Source organism: Marmota marmota, unplaced genomic scaffold (genome assembly GCF_001458135.2).
Source record: "Marmota marmota marmota unplaced genomic scaffold, marMar, whole genome shotgun sequence".
NCBI lineage: Eukaryota > Metazoa > Chordata > Mammalia > Rodentia > Sciuridae > Marmota > Marmota marmota.
Window position 1 is genome coordinate 11426377 of NW_026000075.1, and position 19271 is coordinate 11445647.

General features: G+C 41.2%; 1 protein-coding gene across 7 annotated transcripts in view; it reads left to right on the forward strand.

Moving 5' to 3' along the window:
• Nucleotides 1-19271, forward strand: part of Tnik (TRAF2 and NCK interacting kinase) — a 383074-nt gene that overhangs the window by 309620 nt on the left and 54183 nt on the right. For 4 of the 7 annotated variants that reach the window (XM_015494269.2, XM_048814298.1, XM_048814300.1 and 1 more), the window contains exons 13-18: nt 363-473; nt 1295-1381; nt 2567-2755; nt 11648-11812; nt 14410-14649; nt 16735-16841. In XM_015494269.2, the coding sequence (XP_015349755.2) occupies nt 363-473; nt 1295-1381; nt 2567-2755; nt 11648-11812; nt 14410-14649; nt 16735-16841 (899 nt within the window). The remainder of the gene's footprint in view (nt 1-362; nt 474-1294; nt 1382-2566; nt 2756-11647; nt 11813-14409; nt 14650-16734; nt 16842-19271) is intronic. The other 3 variants (XM_048814301.1, XM_048814302.1, XM_048814303.1) reach the window with 1 other exon arrangement.

Below are 19271 nucleotides of genomic sequence, written 5' to 3' on the forward strand. Positions count from 1 at the left end.
GTCAAAAAGATCAAATGACACAGCGCTGTAGAAAATCCTGTGAATAGTTTGATGAAAGGTAATAAGCAGCTGTCAAGTCTTGGCCTTTCCTAGCCCTGATTTGAAAACCCCACCCACCCCTGGGAAAGCACATAACAGGAACTCCTTGGTGAGAGTCCTCTCTCATGGTAAATGGCAGGTGTTCTGCATGACCCCCTCCCTGCCCTGTGCCCCCAGTAGCCCAGGACACACAGAGCCTTGGAGCAGTCGGCCTCTCTCCCTAGTTGCTCATGTCCATGTCCAGTAGGTTTCTTACAGCACACCCCTGCCCCAGCCCAGCTTGTGTCCACTGACATCATGGTTGTCTGCTTGTGGCCCCACAGCAACAAAGGCGAGAGAAGGAACTGAGGAAGCAGCAGGAGAGGGAGCAGCGCCGGCACTACGAAGAGCAGATGCGCCGGGAGGAGGAGAGGAGGCGGGCGGAACATGAGCAGGTAACGTGCAGCAGGATGGGAGTCCATGCTCGGTCCCCATGTGACCACCGCGTGTCTGCCATGTTGTGGGTCACCTTCTCCTGGACTCTCGGTTGAGGTTTTTATTCTTTCTCCAGCAACTGTTCTCACCTATTCAAAAAGTCAAAAGCACAGCCTTGGCAATGGCCATTGGTTCAATCTTGCTCCCTACCCAGGCCAGAGTCCCCTGACATGCCTGGGTCTTCAGATTCACAGCCCTGGGGTCTGATGAGAAGGTAGCACTGAAGCATGAAAAACAAACCAAGCCCTACTCCTCCAGTGCTTGAGGGGAGGTTTTCCTCTCTTGTACTCCTTGTGCATTGATTCAGACTCCTCTCTTTGCTGGATTCGTATTCTGATAGCAAGTGAGCCTGCAGGAGGATTCCATTGCAAAGACGGTGCCTGATGGCATTTCACAATTGTTTTACACCTGCTGCTTGTACAAGAGCCTTAGAACTTTATAGCATTGTTAATTCTGGGTACTCCATAAAGAGAGGAACCTGGAATGGAAAGCTTTTAAAATGTAACTGTGGGTTTATTAAAACCAAGTAGTAACAGTAAAATGCCAAGCTATCTCAGTCAGCTGTTGCAGGCAGAGGGCTGGTGCTTCTGACTATGTTGAAAGGCTTTGGCTTTGGCTTGGCAAACTCTTCCTGTTTGATAAGGGTATTGGGTATTTTTTCCCCTCCTTCTTTCTGTACTTTTCTTGCAGCACTTGTCACCTTTGAAATTACTGGTTCTTTTTCTCTCTCTTTCTTTCTTTCTTTCTCTTCCTCCGAATTCTCTGCTGCCTACCTCTCCAGGAATACATCAGGCGACAGTTAGAGGAGGAGCAAAGACAGTTAGAGATCTTGCAGCAGCAGCTACTGCATGAACAAGCTCTACTTCTGGTAATGGGAAAGCCACGAGCCGGCTGTCCTGCTCTGTGTCCATTGTGTGTGTGTGTGTGTGTGTGTGCAGTTCCAAAGAAGGTGCTGGGCATGGTGACACATGTCTATAATCCCAGCTCCTTGGGAGGTCAAGGCAGGAGGATTGCAAGTTTGAAGCCAATCTCAGCAACTTAGCAGGCACAGACTCAAAAAGGGCCAGGGATATAGTTCAGTGGTAAAGCACCCCAGTATCCTACCAATAAAAGGAGGGGGGCAGTTCTCCAAGCCTTGAAGACCGGAAAATCTCACATAAACTTAATGCATTTCCTGACCCAATTTGCCAAGGCCTAATACTTTTAATACAATTGTTATGCATTCTTTATTAAATCCATCTATTTGTGAAACTCTAACATGAATCTAGCCTTATTATAAGTTCAGACTGCTTTTGAGACCCACTGTGTTTATTGCAGAGTAATTTTTGAGACCATTTGCACCATGCTGGAATACAATCACAGCAAAATGCACCTTTTCCATAAGAACCCACTCTGCTCTGCAGTCATATTTCATTTGCAGACTATTAGTTTTACCCTTATGATTGGGAACATTTTGTGTTCCCTGCTCACGCGGCGTCCACTTGAAGTACTTTTTTTTATTATTATTGCATTGCTCTCCAAATGGGCTGCTTGGTGTATTTTTTTTAAACTGAACTGATATTTTTTAGCCTGTACTTAAGCTTGCTAATGACTTTTGTTTGTCTAAGTTTTATTAAACAAAAGATGATTTAGGTTTATTTTTAGTTCTGTACTTAACTATGCATGTTTGAATGATTTAATTACTAAATTAGGAAGTGGTTGGCTACTTATGGAGGTTGTGTGCTGACCATCCAACTGTCCTTGTTACTGCCATTTTCTCGGTTGCAATTCATCAGGGACAAGTCACTTTGAGTGTCGTGGTAGTTTGTAGGATTGCCACTAAAATGACAGTCTTCTCCTTAAATGACACATTCTTGTGTGGATACTAACCCCAAACTGGAGTTTATTTCTGTGCATACCTGACATCCTCCTGTATTTCTATTAATGTGTAAGGTCCTTTGTTGCTTAGATTTTTGCGTCACTGCATGCTTCGTCACTACGGCCCAGTGGTTTTTCCTGGGATGATTTGGCCTTTTTTTTTTTTTTTTAAACTCATCTTTCCTGGTCTGGGCAGGAGTATAAGCGCAAACAATTGGAAGAACAGAGACAAGCAGAAAGACTGCAAAGACAGCTTAAGCAAGAGAGAGACTACTTGGTTTCTCTTCAGCATCAGCGTCAGGAGCAGAGACCCATAGAGAAGAAGCCACTGTACCACTACAAAGAAGGGATGAGCCCCAGTGAGAAGCCAGCGTGGGCCAAGGAGGTAAGTAAGCAGGGGTAGACATGCCCTGCCAGCCAGGCTTTCCCCTGCACGAGTGCATCCCTCAGAAGTGCAGAGTCCGCTCCATGCCATAGTTGGAAGACAGCTCATCACAGGACACAATTTTTGCCACTGGAAGAACCACAACATCCTTTCTGTAGAGAAATAGCCAGACATCTTACTCTGCTGTGGTTCTATTTTGTGTGTGTGTCTTTGTGGTCATAGTGGGGTTTTGTAAGTAAAACAGGAAGTAGAAAAATACTTTTCCTTATATGAGTCCAGCTGAAGTTATGGCAGAAGGAATTCTTTTTTTACTGACTTCTCCTTGGAAGAGTGGGATTAGTGCATGGGAGATTGTGGGCAAACTCATTTACTGTCCATACCTGGAGCCTGGACAACACGTGGGTATTGTCATTAATACTACCCTGTTCATTGTGCACCAGCGGGTGCACAGTAGAACTCAGTAGTGACCAGAGGTCACTCATAGTTATCCAGTAGTTCCAAAGTAATGGTCCTGAATTTGCTCCACGACTAGAGTAAGGGAGGGTTTTTAGCAACTTAGTTCTGTGTTGAGCTGGTTTAAAAATGTGATAAAAAAAAAAAAAACTATTTGGATCAGAGAGGAAAAAAAGGGTGATAACAAAATGGGTAAAGGAAACAAACAAAATACTAGCTCTAGCCAAGATTAGGCCACTGCTCAGGGAGCCACTGTGTCTGCTCCTATACATGACACCCTGGTTTTTCAGTTGTCATTACTTGTGGCACCTAGTGACTTCCTTTATTTTCTTGTGAGCATAGCTTGTCACTTAAAAGGATGTTTTGGGTTACGTTGTATTTTTATCTAACTTCTTTAGATATTTATAGCTAGAATTTTTTTTTCAAATTATCTAGACAACAATATTACCAGAACTAGATTTCTTATATAAGATCCTGTTTTTATAAAAACAGGGTTTTTTTTTTTGTTTTTCTAACCTATTTTACCTGTATACAGAAAATGCTGAAAATGATATTTTGATGTTAATTATGGTGGTTAATGGAAGGTGGAAATTTTTTTAAAAACTGAATTTTTCTTTAAAACTTTTTTGTGGTTCCATATCTTCTTAAAATCCTTCATGATTATCATACATTATTACAAAATAACTTTTATCTTTAAAAAATTAAGTCCATACAGAAGGTTAGTTTTGACGAGGGGAAGTACATTTTTCATCGCTTTCCTTTAACATTTGTAAACATGATCCATATTTACCTCTGTCTGTAACAGCTACTCTTTCTCTTAGATCAGTAACTCAGTTTTGTAATCCTACTCCCAGGTACAGCAGCGACCCCTTAATAATCCACCTGTTCTTCCAGCTAAGCAGAATCACTATGCTGCTAAACAGCAGCTGACACGCTTCCTGGCTGGCAGAGGTGCGCCATCTTCCTCCACTGCCAAACCACTTTCTAGCCATGCCAAGTCAAAAGCTCCAGCTAGACCAGACTCACAGAGCCTGGCTGTGGCAGGTATTCAGAAAGCTGAAAAACTGACCTCCACAAAGTTAATGCCAGTAGCATCCACAGGAATTCACCATTCCAGATCAAGACTCCTGTTTCAGCGTCGCTCATGGAAGAAAGATGGATCAGCAGCTTGCCCTATTAGACGTGGTTTGGAAGAACAACTGAAACCTCAGGAAACCTCAAGGACTGGAGTGAGATGGCCAAAGCAATCTCGCTCCCAAGGATGTAGCCCAACTCAAGATTTAGAGTCTAAGGTCATTTCTGTGTCCTCTCCTAACATCTCCAAAGTGACAAGTCCCCAGCTGCCCATTAGGGCAATTAAGGAGGGCCTTAGACACTGCCATGGACCTCAGGGCAGGAGGGGCATGAATTCCTGTGTCTTTACTAGCACCTCTACTCTCCTAAGAAATGCTGCATCACTAAATGACCTCTCCTTGATGCATGACCACCAGGCCTTCAGTGTTCCCAGCTCTAAGCATGACTTTAGAAAACAGACACCCGCAGATTCCATCCAAGAGGACTGTGATTCCTTGCAAAGCGTCCCAGAATTCCTTCTTTCCCCTAGGCAGCTCCCACATGCACAAATGCACCAGAAAAGATGGGACACCGTGGAGCAGTTTCCATTTCCTCCCTTCGGCCTCTACCCAGCCTGTTCTGATTTGAACTTGACCACTTTAGCTTCATTGTTTTCTGGGTGCTATTTGTCCTCATCATTAAACTTCCTGGCCTGTCCTCTCTATTTGGAACAAGTTCGAAGTTCCCAAGCTTTCAGGAACCCTGGCATCCCTGGGGACAAGTTTCTGCAGATGTCATCGAGGCCATTTTCTAGACCTCCTAATTTCCCTATGCTTCCTGGCCAGGCTCCTAGCAGGAAGAGAAACCTCGCTGCTGGGCGTGCAAATGGCATGGCTGTGTCATCAAGCACTCCTAATGTGAGGGTCCTTGGCCAGCTTAAGTCTGGGCCACCTCTGGTGGGTGACATCTTCCAAGGTTCCTGGCTTCCCAGCCCCCTGGTGTTCCTCCTTTGGGCTTCATGCACTTCCAGACACATGTGGGGGATCCTTTGGGAATTTCACATTTAGTCCTCTCCTCTTGGGTGTGGTTAACATACTCTAGCTTCCAACTAACCCTGCATCTAGTCATCAAACTGTTCCCAAGTCTTAGAGTGGGTGATTATATTTTAGAAGAAATAAAATTATTTAAATGGTTAAAGAAGTGACAGTACTAAATTTGGGACTGAAGCAACTGGTATACAAATCAGAGCAAATAATTGCCTTCTTTGGTTTGATTCATCATTTTTTGAACACTCAACTTTGTTAAATTGGGAATAAAATGAACATAAGAATTCTTATCTTCTTGATCTTCTAATGCTTCTCATCAGCCATGTACAAACTTCTAACACATTATTTTCAGATCTCATTTCTTATACTAGGAAGGAGAGTCGTGCTCAAAGTAGCCAAATAATAACATGCCTCAAGACTTGAAATATGAACAGAATTTATAGCTTAGTGTTTTAACTATTGCCTGATAAGAAAACTTGGGTTAAACTCTCGGGAGATAAAGAGAACTTTTCAAGTGCATCTTCTGTCAGGATATAAATTTGAAGACATCCTCAGCAGTGAAGAGCAGGCAGCTGTGCCCATGCCACTGTCTCCTGTGACATGGGGTCTGGACATTTTCGGCCCTTGTGCTAAGGAAGACACTACCCAGCCATCTTCTACCCACTTGCAACCTCTTCACTAATCAACTCCAGCATGTTTCCTAACTCAGCTCTGAAGCTTCTTGTTGGATATTTTTTTCATCTTTGATTACCCTTCCATCCACTTCTTCTCTTGCTCATTGCAGAGCAGCCGTTTTTCATTGGTATTATAGTGTTGTCATGCTTCATCCTCTTTGTCTTCGTTCTTCATTTTGTGAAAGAGAGGTGATCATTGCATCTCATTATCTTTCCCACCACTTCTTACTGGATACGCTCAGAGCAAATGAAAATGCTTGATCATTTACAAATCTTGTTGTGCTCTTCCTTCCCTCCTTTTCCTGAGTATTCCATCTGTCCTGAATGTCACATTGGCTTTGCTTTTCAGATTTCAGCCAGGAAGGAAGTTGTCTCTGAATTAAAAGAATAGAGATGGTCATGCCCCCCATCCTGCACCTGCTTTCAAAATCTGTACTATTTCTGGATTGGGATGAAAGTCAGATTTGTTCTGTGAAAATAGAAGCATGATGTTCTGTTGAACCTCAGGAAAATTTGAAGGTCTTTTTTTCTCATTTTTTGGACCTTGGGATTCCTTTTTTTTTTCTGCTGTACCTTAAAATGGCATGTGATTGTCTGGGCCTGGTAGTAACTCTGTAGCACCCCCCTTCCTTCCCCAAATGCATAAAAAAAAAAATTGCCCTCACACCCAGCAGTGACAGAATGCTCTGTTTACATAGTGTTGCACGAGATAGTATTTTAATTTTTTTTTTAACACTCCATCATGTTCTCTCTCCGCCATGCGTGTCAGTCATCTGGCTATAGTTTTATTTGGCAAACAATGATCTGATCAAGGGGCCAAGATAGCTTTTTATTTCCCATCATCCCATTGGACTTTGAAATCTCTCTATATAAAAACTTCTACACTTGGATCTCTCTGTTGTACACTGACTTTTTTTTCCATTTTTATATGAGTTACTTTATATATGAGGTTTCCAAATTATGAGAGTTTGCAGCTCTGCTTTTATTGTTCTTCAGTTTCTGCTTATGTTTCTTAAGATTTGACATAAAAGAAACCTGGACGCAAATAGTAGGGAGCGCCTTTGAGTTCATGTTCTTCCATTTCCTGGCAGTGTGGCCTGGGCAAGTCTTGGGGCCTTCCTGAGATGTACTTCCTGGGCACCTCCAGCCTCACAGTTAGAAGGATCAGGGCAGTCTCATGTATCTGTTGACACTGAAACGATGGTACCAGTGCAAATCAAGTATGGATTCACATTTAATTCCCAAGGCCACTGCAACCACAGGAATGTTTTGTCTTTGTTATTTCTGATTTGGATTTAACCTGACTGATTCACATGCATCTCTATCACCTTCCTCACCTCTTGCCAGTAATAGATAAGCAGATTTTATTTCCCCTGTCTCACTTTGCTAAGGACTTGCTTCACTACTTTTAAGTAATGTGCTCTATTCAAGTGGGATCTATACTTTTTCTTGGAATATTTGTTATGAGTAGATCTTAGAAAAGTCGTTCTAGCCCTTATCTTCAGACAAGATTGCATTTTAAACATTCCACAGGAATGAGAGTCTCTCCTATGCTCAGAGGTGCCCTGGAGAAGAGAGGACCCGTCTTGCCCAGTAAACATCTGCCCCGTGGTTTTGCCAGAGAACCATATGACTCACCCTTTATGTGCTGGTGAGCACAGGGTCAAAGTATCTAATGAGCACTTAGAAGTTATTTATTGACTTTTTTCCCTTTATCTAGCATTGCCAGTAAAATACAGAAAACACATTATTTTGTTCAGTAAGAGAAAAAAAAATCTCATACAATTATGCTGAATTTAGCAATTAAGTAAAACCTTCTAAGGCCTGTGTAGACCCAGTGAACCCAACATCATATAAAATATTATGAAAATGACATAAATATATTTAACTGTCTGCATGTTTGAAACTACTTCTATCATTTTGTTTAGAAAATATCAAAAAATATTCATTATTGTGAAGTGAAACAATCTACAGACTGTTTTCAAATATACAAGACAGTTTGATAATTGATATTGGTAGAATGTTTCTCTTCTACATGTTTAAACATTTTTATTTATTTTGAAGTTGTTTTATGACTCTTGGAATCAATAAATTTACTTTTAGCTGGGCACAGTAATACACGCCTATAATCCCAGTGACTCTGGAGGCTGAAACAGGAGATCATGAGTTCAGAGCCAGCCTCAGCACCTTAAGGAGGCCCTAAGCAACTCAGCAAAACCCTGTCTCTAAATAAAATATGAAAAAATAGGATCGTGGGGGCTGGGGATGTGGCTCAGTAGTTAAGTGCAATGTGGCTCAGTGGTTAAGTTCAATCTCCCCCCAAAAAGTTACTTTTTGATCTTCTATATTTGTGTAGCCTTTCTGCATCTCATAGGCCTTGTCTGGCACCCCCATAATGCCCAGTGGACAGCTCAGCCCTTCCTGAAGTAGAATTGTATTTCTGAGACCAGTTTTTTCTTTCTCTCTATAAGGCTGTAGTAAATAGTATAGTATTTTTGCAGAGGTAATCCAAGCCTCTTTAAAGTTATTTTAGTTTACATGGTAAAATGATTCTTTTAATAAGAAAAAGAAATTGCTTTGATAGTGAAATTTGATCAATCTCTGCTAATCCTGTGCTCTGTGTTCACTGGTAATCCCGTCAAGGAGAAACCCTTTGTAACAGGTTTTTGTTGTTATCATCTAGAACCTGGACACTCTATCAGATTTACTAGAAATCTCTTTTGGGTAATGTTCCTGATATTTTATGTCTTGGCAACAGGAGTTGCAGCAGATGCTCTGCTACTAGAATTTTCTGAGTATCCTCAGGCAGATTGAAACATATCTTGATTGTGCCCCAGTTTTTAATCACATATAAGCTTATTCTAGGCAGAGGGGACCTGTTTCTTTTTTTGTCTCTTTCTCATATCTATCTCTAATTAGTAGACATACGTTGTCATAAGAGGCCTTTTTGCCTGGTCTCAATATATTCAGAAGGACCATCTTCTAAATATACTATCCAGCTTTCCCTCTGAAGCACCATTTCCAGTGTTTGTTTTTGGTATCTTTGCTCCAATTCTTCAGGTGATCCTTTGGTGCAAGCTCTGTGCAGCATTGCCTTCCCAAACACCTTAAGACAAGATTTTCTTGAGGTAAAATGTGTAGCCAGATGCCTTATTGTTACAGCCTTCTCATAGATTTTTCAAATTTCTTTGGACACACTCAATTCCAGGAAATTACAGCACACTGGACCCATCCTGAAATAATTTTTAAAGTGTAACAAATTGTTATTTAGACCATACCTTTTAGAATGCTATGCCTGAAACATATTAATGGTAGAATTTAGTCCATAAACTAAGTGAGAGAAAGCATAGGAAATTCTACTAGAAGTACATTAGTAACATTTGCACACAACAATCAAATCCATTAACTGCCTGTGAAAATCAGCACCCAACTTTCTGCCCTGTTTGTTTTCTAGTGTAGTTTTAGACCCCCGGGTGGCCTGTGGGTCTATAAGCAGGAACACTTGTTTTACTGGAAGCTTTCTGCTGTCATTGGTTAAAGGAATTCTTTATCTCAAAAGTGATTTCTTTGCTCAAGATGGAGTCTTAGAGGCAGACTTATCTACTGTTGCTTTTTAAAGTGCTGCGTCTTAATGTGTATTTTAAACTAAATGTATTTTACAGTTAAAAAATAATAATAATTACAAGTATCCCTCTCTCTGAATACATTTGATTTCAGAATTTGGGATAACAGGTGGGTAGAGTGCAGACAGCCAGGTGTTCATCTGATGTGTGTCTGAAATTCTTGGGTTCCTGAGCTCAGACATAAATGGTTTGTATAGTAGGAGTTCAGATGTTAAGAGAGACTTGTACCTGTCATTCATCTATTAACAATATTCCCTGGAAATAAGAAAATGGCTGATATTTGACTAATTCCAGTGGTCTAGAAATATTCGCCTTCTTTTCCAGGTGTCTGGCATTTGGAAAGCAGTATGTTACACACCTTCGTCTCACTTTATGTATTGCTGTCTCTGTGGGATTCTTTCCTCTTTGTGGTCTTGTCTCAGGGTTGTTTTATTCTTTTGCTCGATGCAATCATCAAATAATGATTGCTGATATAATACTTGGTACGCATGCACACATGAAGTACACCAGTTCTGGTTTATATTCCTGGCTTTTCGCAGCTAATCTCATTTGGTGTGTGGTGAGTTTGTGGGACATGGAATCTCAAAACTCAAGCCAATTGGATGCAACTGTATGTTCCCTGCACAGCCATGGTGGGAGATGAGACGTTCCACTTACCCCCCTCAGTGGGGCAGAAGGGTTCTTTCCTATTGGCTTATCTTGCCATGTTTAAACATTAACAAACTTATTCTGTATATGAGATGGAGTCTGCCTCTAGAAAGATCCAAAATGGGGCAAGGGATGGGAAAGAACGCATTTTTGAAGTTTTACTTCAAATCAGGGAGTAAAATGAATAAAATGGTACAACTGTGCAGACAGAACTGAATATTGAGTCAGCAAAAGAGAACTAATTGCCCAGTCTGAGGAGTCATCAGGGAGAGGAGAAGGGCAGCATTGCCTTGGCAGGTTTGGGAAGCTGGACAATTAGCTTGACCCTGAAGAAATATAGGAGATAAAGATGGGGAAAGACAGATCTGAAAGGAAAAACTGAGGCCTCTTGAAGTTGTGTAACATCTTACATCATGTCTCACAGTGTATGTCTAAAAATCGAAAATTTTCTTCAAGATTGTCCTCTGCGATAGTCATTCTGCCCTAAATATGTACTGTGGGGTAACTGAACCTTCCCTGTGAAGAGCCTAAGGTCTGTTCCCTGCTTTGGGCTGAAAGAGACCCTAGATGATAGGGAATGACAAGGGAATGAAGTGGCTTGAGAGGAGAGGGCTGGAGGAGAGAGAGGGGGAGTGGAGGCAAGGTCATTGCCACATGTGGAGAGCAGAGGGGAGGAGGGGAGAGCAAGGCAGGGGAGGCCATGCTGGGAATGGAAAGAATGAGGAGCAGCAGCATATTTTAGGGAGCAGGGAGGGACCATTGAAGAGAAAGAGCCCTAAAGAGAGAAAAAGAAAATGATACAGGAAGTCTGTTTAAGACAGGTGGTGCTCATTAAGGGGGCAGCCTGGAACACCCACATGCCTATCAGAAACATGTGAAGAAGTACAGGGTTCATGGACTCAACTTCACTCTCTGCCAGCCCTCCCCATGTTTCTTTCCCTCCTTGTCCCATGAGTCAGCCCAACCCAAGTTTCTATTTTCTCCCAAGCAATCTTAATGCCTAGTACAGTTCCCTTTGATCATCTAGGGTGCAGACTGTCTCCCTGGCTAACCCCATGGCTTTGTGACCAACCTGCAAGATATTATTCCAATCAATGTAAAATAAGCTCTTAGTAGGCTCAGCTAACTGTAATAATACAAGGTAACGGGTAATGGCTCAGAGTTCTGCATTTTTTTGTTTTTTGTTATTTTTGGTGCCATAGTGTTTGCTCACATTTAAAAAAAATAAAATTAAAGCTTTCTGCAAATTTTTGAGGCAGAGCAGAAAGGAAGACTCATGGCTCTTTGAATTGATCAGAGGGACACAAAAATGGCTGTGCAGGTGACTACAGAAAATCCTTACTGGGAATTAATTGACTTCTATCCATTGAGGCTCTCTTTTCCTTTGGCTTTTAGGTAGAAGAACGGTCAAGGCTGAACCGGCAGAGTTCACCTGCCATGCCTCACAAAGTTGCCAACAGGATATCTGACCCTAATCTGCCCCCGAGGTCGGAGTCCTTCAGCATTAGTGGGGTTCAGCCTGCTCGGACACCCCCTATGCTCAGACCTGTTGATCCCCAGGTATAATCTCTTCTTTATTTCACTGGGCATTAGGATGTATGATAAAACTTAGTAAAAGCCCAGGGGAGGGTCTGGGACTATGGCTCAGTGGTAGAGCACTTTCCTAGCATGTGTGAGGCACGGGGTTCGACCCTCAGCACCACATATAAACAAATAAAATGAAGGTATAAAAAAATACTATAACAACAACAAAAAAAAAGCCCACAGGATTATAACATGATTTAGGCATAGGAGCAGTCAAATGACAACCCTAATGTCAAAGTTATAGCAATATATAAGGTTCCACTGAATTTGAAGGATAGAGGAAAGAGTGAGAAAGGAAAAAGCACCACCCTTCACTTGGAGTCAACCACACCATTCCTTCTTGGTAAACTGGCTCCTCTGAAGACTCCTAAGAGTATTGCAAGGTGGGGACAAAAATCTTTTTGGTTATAATTACCAAGACTAAAATTCCTATAGACCTTTGAAGTCTATACACACACACACACACACACACACACACACACAGAGTCTTTTGTTTCTTGGTATTTTGCACTGGAGTCTGAACCTAGAAAAATTAAATGAACTTGGTGTAGTAAAACAGAGTCTTGTAAGCCAGCCATTTCCCCCAGCAAGCTCACCCCACAACTGCTTCAGCATCACCCAGGAACTAAAGAAATGCATAGCGTCCAGCTCCACTCAGCACCTTGGGTGGGGCCTGGCAGTCTATGATTTAACAAGACTTCCAGGTGATTCTGCTACCTTTAGAGTCTGCAAACCACTGTCTTAAGCAACTCAGTGAGGAAAAGAGATTATTTCACTTTTAGGAAAGGAGAAAATTTCTGGAAGCTCTATAGGACTTTTAAATTAAATATGCCTGAAATGGAATATGAAGTGAAACAGAGCATGGAATTCCATAGAAAGATATAGGTAATGCAGCTTTTTACACCTGTCTAGAATTTCTTCCAGGCATCCACCTGTGTTAGGACTTTCCACAATGTATTTTAAGGTCACTTTTGAAATATGGAATACTATCTGAACAGGAGTTCAAAGAGTAGTGATAAAATCAAGTATTCTTTGAGATTTAAGTCACCTCTAATAGATGGCTTCCAAGACTTTTGAGAACCAGCCAGCTCAACATAGCTTCTTCTGGGTCGTTTTTCTATGTATATAATTCTTTTATGCCTACCTTCAAAAGGATACATTTTTACAAGAACTTTTCTTTTAAAACCCCCAACTCTGACCTTATAAGGTTTACTTTTTCCCCCTGTTAATAGGCAGCTTAGGAGGAGACACTTACTTTCTAAAAGTGACCAGAAAATGAAAAATATAGATATTTTATACCAGCTAATTGGGGGAAAATTTTTTCAGGTGCCTCAGTTTTTGGTTTTATTTTTATTGATTGACTTAGGTTCTTTTTAAAGTAAGTTTGTGTCTTGCAGTAGATATTTTTTAAATGTGCTCTGGTTTTAAGTCCTATTTAATGTATTTAGTGATGATATTTAGCATTGGTGTAATTTTCATTGATTCTGTTCCGATCGAAGCCTTAACATTCAGTGGAGCTGGGCTTCGAGGATTCTCTCCAAATTGTCATTAATGACATGCCAACTAAAATTTCAGACTAGACAAGTCTGACAAGTCCTGTACAAAGCAGATACTAAACGCTTGTTGAATTCATGGTTTGATTTAGAAAGCTCTCTAGATTTCTTTCTCAGACAATATCTATGGAACACCTTCCACAGACAGGACACAGAGCTAAACTCAGCATGACAGACATAGCTCCTGTCTCCGGGAAACTGAGCTTCCTGAATGGGAGTGTTGGGTTAAAGAATTATTAAAGATAATGAAGTGTGAGCAGTGCTATGATAAAGGGGTACCCTGTGCCCTGGGTTCTGATGATTACTCTTAAGGACCCCCAGTATCACTTCAAGACTGCATGTCTTGTCTGCACAAGCAATATCACCAGATGGCCAGTGGTGAGACTTTAGAACTCATAAGACACATCCTGGTGTCAAGCGATGGTTAATGCTGTAGATGGTCAGAGGCAGCAGCACAGAAAGCAGGACATGCAGAGGTTAGGCTTGTGGGCCATGGGAATTCGATACTAGGTCCCAATCCAGGCTCCAGCACCTGTCAGCTGAGGAGTCATCATGTGGCTTAACCTCTTTGCACCTTATGATACTTATGTGTAAAATGAGGGAAATGGTTGTAGACTCAGTGAGTTGACAAGAAGTTTAGAGCAGTCCTGCTTTTACAGAGCAACAACACTCTCTAAAGTCAAAGTTAGGTGTTTTAAAGGAGGAAGTTTGTAATGTTAGAAGAGAAGTGTCTAAATATATTGCTGGTCAATAAATGCTCGCTCAATACAGCTATCGTCAGTAGCATCACACGATCCACGGCTTCTCAGAAAGCCATTTAACTTGTTGCCAAAACTCCAATTCAGCCCTACACATTGCTCTAGATGGGAGATTCTGAAGGGCTGTTTAAAGTGTGCTGTGGGCATGATGGACCCTGTAATTCAATTCTCAGGCCCTGGAATTTTTTCCCCTCCTTCAACTGATTGAGACACTGGCAGATCGTCTTCTAATAATGTTGCTCTGATGTTGGTTTGTGCTTAGATCCCGCAGCTGGTAGCTGTAAAATCCCAGGGTCCTGCCTTGACCGCCTCCCAGTCAGTGCATGAGCAGCCCACCAAGGGCCTCTCTGGGTTTCAGGAGGCCCTGAGCGTCACCTCTCACCGCGTGGAGATGCCACGCCAGAACTCGGACCCCACCTCCGAAAACCCTCCTCTCCCCACTCGTATTGAGAAGTTTGACCGAAGCTCTTGGTTACGACAGGAAGAAGACATTCCACCAAAGGTAATGTCACCATCGAAACCACCATCCCCGTCACAATCGATCTTCATGAGCACCACCACTGGTCCACCCTGAAAAGCCTGGTGATGCTGACTTCCTCCCTCCACATGCTTGTCTTGGTCCCTCCTCATTCCCAAGCTGAGACTTGGATTATCACTTATCATTTCTGACTGTCATCTCCCCAAAAGAGCTGAGACTCAGGTCAGTTGAATGGCTTGGAAGTATGTGTCCTGTACCAGAATTGGCGCTCTCAACCCAAGCATTCCAGACCACTTTACTATCCATATTAAAAATAGAATAATGGATATTTCCAATGATGACCACATCTACTTGTAGACAAATTGAAAACACCCAGATAAAAAGTAAAACATTCATTTAAAGTAAAACTAGATTTCAGGAATTCAGAAGGTGCTATTTGCCCTTGCAAACTTCTGGTTGGCTCCATGTAAGGACAGCTTCTTCTAGGCTAAGTCACAATTCAGTTCCAGCCCTGATTAATTACTAAGGATGAAACTTTAGGGTAAAATACCAGCCTTTCCACTGGACAGAACAGTCCTGAGTTCGAGTTCTTTTGTTCTCCTGTACCAAGTCATTGTTAGATCCCAGAAATGTTCTGGACTGTGACTGTAACGGGCTACAAACAACCAAGATGTTTTTCAAAATACTGAAAACATCTTTATATTAGATTCTTCCTAGTTCAGGAATCCCCTTTCTCCTGAACTCAGTGTAGAGAGCTGTGACAGACACATGGAATGACCCACAATTTCCAGGAAACAATGCCATCATTAATTCTATGAAAAAAGATAGTATACTATTACAGCAGAATTCTATTATTTTGAAAATGAAAACAGCTGATGATGGCTTTTTTTTTGGTGGTGTCCTCCTCTTGTTGAAGCAGAAGTGCCATCAGAAAAGGTTACTTAGGAGCAAAGATCAATGTGACAAATGAGGTGAGTCAGAGAGACGGAAAGTGGAAGCTGTTGGTCCACTCTAAATACATACAGCTGTGTATTTGTAAAGGTGGCGGAAACTCCAAATTGGTTCAGATACTTAAGTTTTAGTAATTAAATTAGACTCTTTCAACTCTTCCAATGTTCATGTTTACAAAAAGAAAAAGGTAAAATAGTAGTAGTAATATTTAACTTGAATGGATGGTAGCACCACTGTGGTCACTCTCCTTCACTGCCTCATCTTTATGTTAAAATGGGCTGTAATAAAAAAATTAATTTTTCAAAACAGAGGCTGACACTTTACATTGAAAGTCATTTTCTACACTAGAAGTCATAATGTGATTCTTTCAAATCGTGGACTCCTTTGGTACTCTGACAATATTTGATTTCATAAAAAAGGGTCTTGCATGAGTCTCATCAAAGGAAACATACTTGAATCTACCTTGAGCTTTTCCCAGATAAGTTAATAATTCACTTTCCTGCTGTACCTCACAGTCTCCTTGATATTCACACAGACTTTTTGATGGCCCTTTTAGTCTTCAAAAAAGTCTTCTGACCTGAGGATCTAAATGGTAATTGCAGGTTAATTAGCAAGTAGAAATATCCAGGAACCATTGTATCAGGTTCTCCAGTCTCACTGAAATGACTTAATGTCCTGAGTTCTAGCCTGATATCCCAGTTTCTCTGTGGATTTCATAGCCTGTTAGTGGTAATGTGAGCTAAAAATGGAGCTTGGCACTGTCTGGACAGCTTTCATCTGATGCAGCCACCAGTGAGGTAATGGTACCCTAAAAAGGTTTCAGAAATCTACCACTCTTGGCCAAACAAGAGAGGTTAATTACACAGAGCTCAGAAAGTCAAGACTATTAACTTAATCTGTCTTTAAGTTTGCTTTTAAGATTGGAAATCACCCTCCTTCATGGTTGCTGGTATGCTTCGGAGTCTTTGGTCTGCAGATCTTTGTTTGGTTTTATTTGGGGAGTTGAATATTTCTTTGAGGAACAAATAATATAATTCTTCCATATTTCAGATAGTTTCTGTAACTTCTGCTTATCGTTATAAAGGAGTAAGATTTTCAGATAGGAGCCTGTGGTCACTATTTTCTGGAAAATATTCCTGAATTCTGCTTTTCTTCCAGGTGCCTCAAAGAACAACTTCTATATCCCCAGCATTAGCCAGAAAGAATTCTCCCGGGAACGGTAGTGCTTTGGGACCCAGACTAGGCTCTCAACCCATCAGAGCAAGGTAAGGGAAGGAAGGTGACAAGTAAAGGAAGAAGCCTCATCCACCATTGTCATCATTGCTTTCCTAAGGAAAAAAAAAATTTAAAAGTTCCCTGTTTGTTTGTTTTTTTGCTTCAGAAGCTTGTTAACTTACCACCTGGACGTTAAGCATTGACGGACCAGACCACATGCCTCTTACTACTTCAATAAATCTTAGAAATCAGTGTTACGGTGAGGGTCTAAGAATGAATGAGCAACTGGATGAGTGAATGAAGCAACCCAGGAGGCAGTCAGGTGTATTGAACTGACAGTTTTTAAAATCTAGGAGCAACATTGCAAATATAAATCAGATTGCACTATCCCGAACTGTAGCTTCCGAGTCCCATTTGAAGGGAGTCAGCAAGTCAAAATGGTCTATTATGAGGTGATTTTTAGCATCCGGTCAAGAAATGAGCCCTGGGAACCATTGAGACATTACAAAGCAACTGCCCGGAAAAGAGTGACCAACTGCAGAGCTCCTCCAGCCTGGCACTTAGGAAAGGACCAGCTCCAGTAGGGAGATCACTTATTGGGCATTGTTGAGGGTCTCTGAAATGCAGTTATGCTTTCTCCGTTATTCTCTGCTCTCCCTTCCAGAATTTTCCATCCACAATGTATACTCTTATAGTCAGGAAATTGCATCCACTCCCACTGGTTAGTATAGCAGTCTCGACAAGCTAGAAAGTAAGCAATATCTTTGCAGTATCTGGGCAGATTTTATGTGGTAACAGATGCTGTTTGCTGCTGCCGTTCATCAAGCTTCCCTCAGATTTTTCATGATGAATACATTCCTTTTTAGGATCCACTGAAATAGCAAATGGCCTCTGCTGAGGCTATAAAAAGGATGAGCTTGGGCAGGCTGTTTTCTTCTCCTTCATTGTGTTCATAATAAGAGAAAGACCCTCCTTTCCTAGTAAGAGAGAGAGAGAGACTAGAAATGAAGCTTGCAGTTATTTGTACACATTTTTAAGATATGGAATGTTTTTGATCTTAACGCTCTTTCTTCTTCACATGAAAAGCCTTAGGAAGGGGTCAGTCCATAAATAAGATGAAATTATGCTAAGAGCAGCATGCATCCCTTGAGGGCAAAGATGCTAGCTCATACCAATCACAGGAGGCTCTGAATGAGCCATTTTTTTCTTCCCAGTGACTTGTCAGACTCACGCTGAACTGGTGTTGCTAAGCAGCACTGAGCAGACCCAGACACACTGTGGCTGGGGAGCCAGAGGAATGCCAGCCCTGGCTCTCCAGCAAACTTCTTCCATCCCCTTCCTAGAGCAGCAATAAGCCCCCAATTGTCAGGGCTTCTTGCTCTTTTGAACCCTGCCCTTAGGGCTCTGTTCATTAAATCAGTTGCTTAGAATTGAGGTTGCTTTGGATCCAAAATTATTTCAACTTTTAAGTATTTTTCCTTCTGTCGACCAAAAAGTAAAAAGTAAGATCTACCATTATGTAGTCAAATAAAAGGAAGCTTTTTATTCTCTCCAAAGTGAGATTTTAATGACATTGGGGCCCCACTTAATCAGTATTTGATGGTCAGATGCTTATAAAATATGAGTTTTTACCTGGAATCACTTAAATATTTTTACCTTTTTTTAATATTTCCAATATTTCTCATTATTTCCAAAGAATGCATGAGAGATGGTCTACTTAGGTAGAAAGGAAGCGAGCTAAAAGGTAATATTATTTACCTACAGTAGAAGAAAATTGGGGACAGTGGAGAATCCCTATCTCTGCATGTGGAACAGTCCAGTAGAACACCCCCATGTCTTGCTAACACATATCTCCATGTGACCAACATTTAAGATGTAAATTAGGCTTTGCAGCTCCAGATTGGATTGCATTTATAAAAGCTTAAAATACAGTTTACTGTATAGAGATAGCTCTCATTCACCTTTCATGGTTAATAATCCACCCCAAAACTCAGTGGCCTGAAAGATAGCAGTTTATTTCGCCTGTACCTCTTCTCCACAAGGTCTTTCATCTCGGTATCTTTACCCCTTAGCAATCTAAGAGCAGCATTCAGAGAGTGACACTCCAGTACACACAGATATGTTTTTTGTTTTGTTGCAGTACTGTGGATCAAACCCCCACATAGTATTTTTTTTTCTTTTCTTCACCTTTGTTGATGTCACACTGGCTACAAGTCTGAACCATGGAAAGGTACCACATAGTGTCATGTTTAGAGAAAAGTTTGATTACCTGGGGCTTCTACACTGCATTTCTTACTCTTGGTTGATAGTCCTTCTTTTCTTCCCAGTCTTTTCTTTGAAGTGATAATAAGGGAAACTAAAAAATTAGCAAAATTAGAATAAATGCCAGTGAAAGCTATAGTTAATTAGGGACAGATTCAGGACACTTCTGTTATTATTTTTAATTCATTTGCTAAATTTAGCTAATATATATTAAGAAT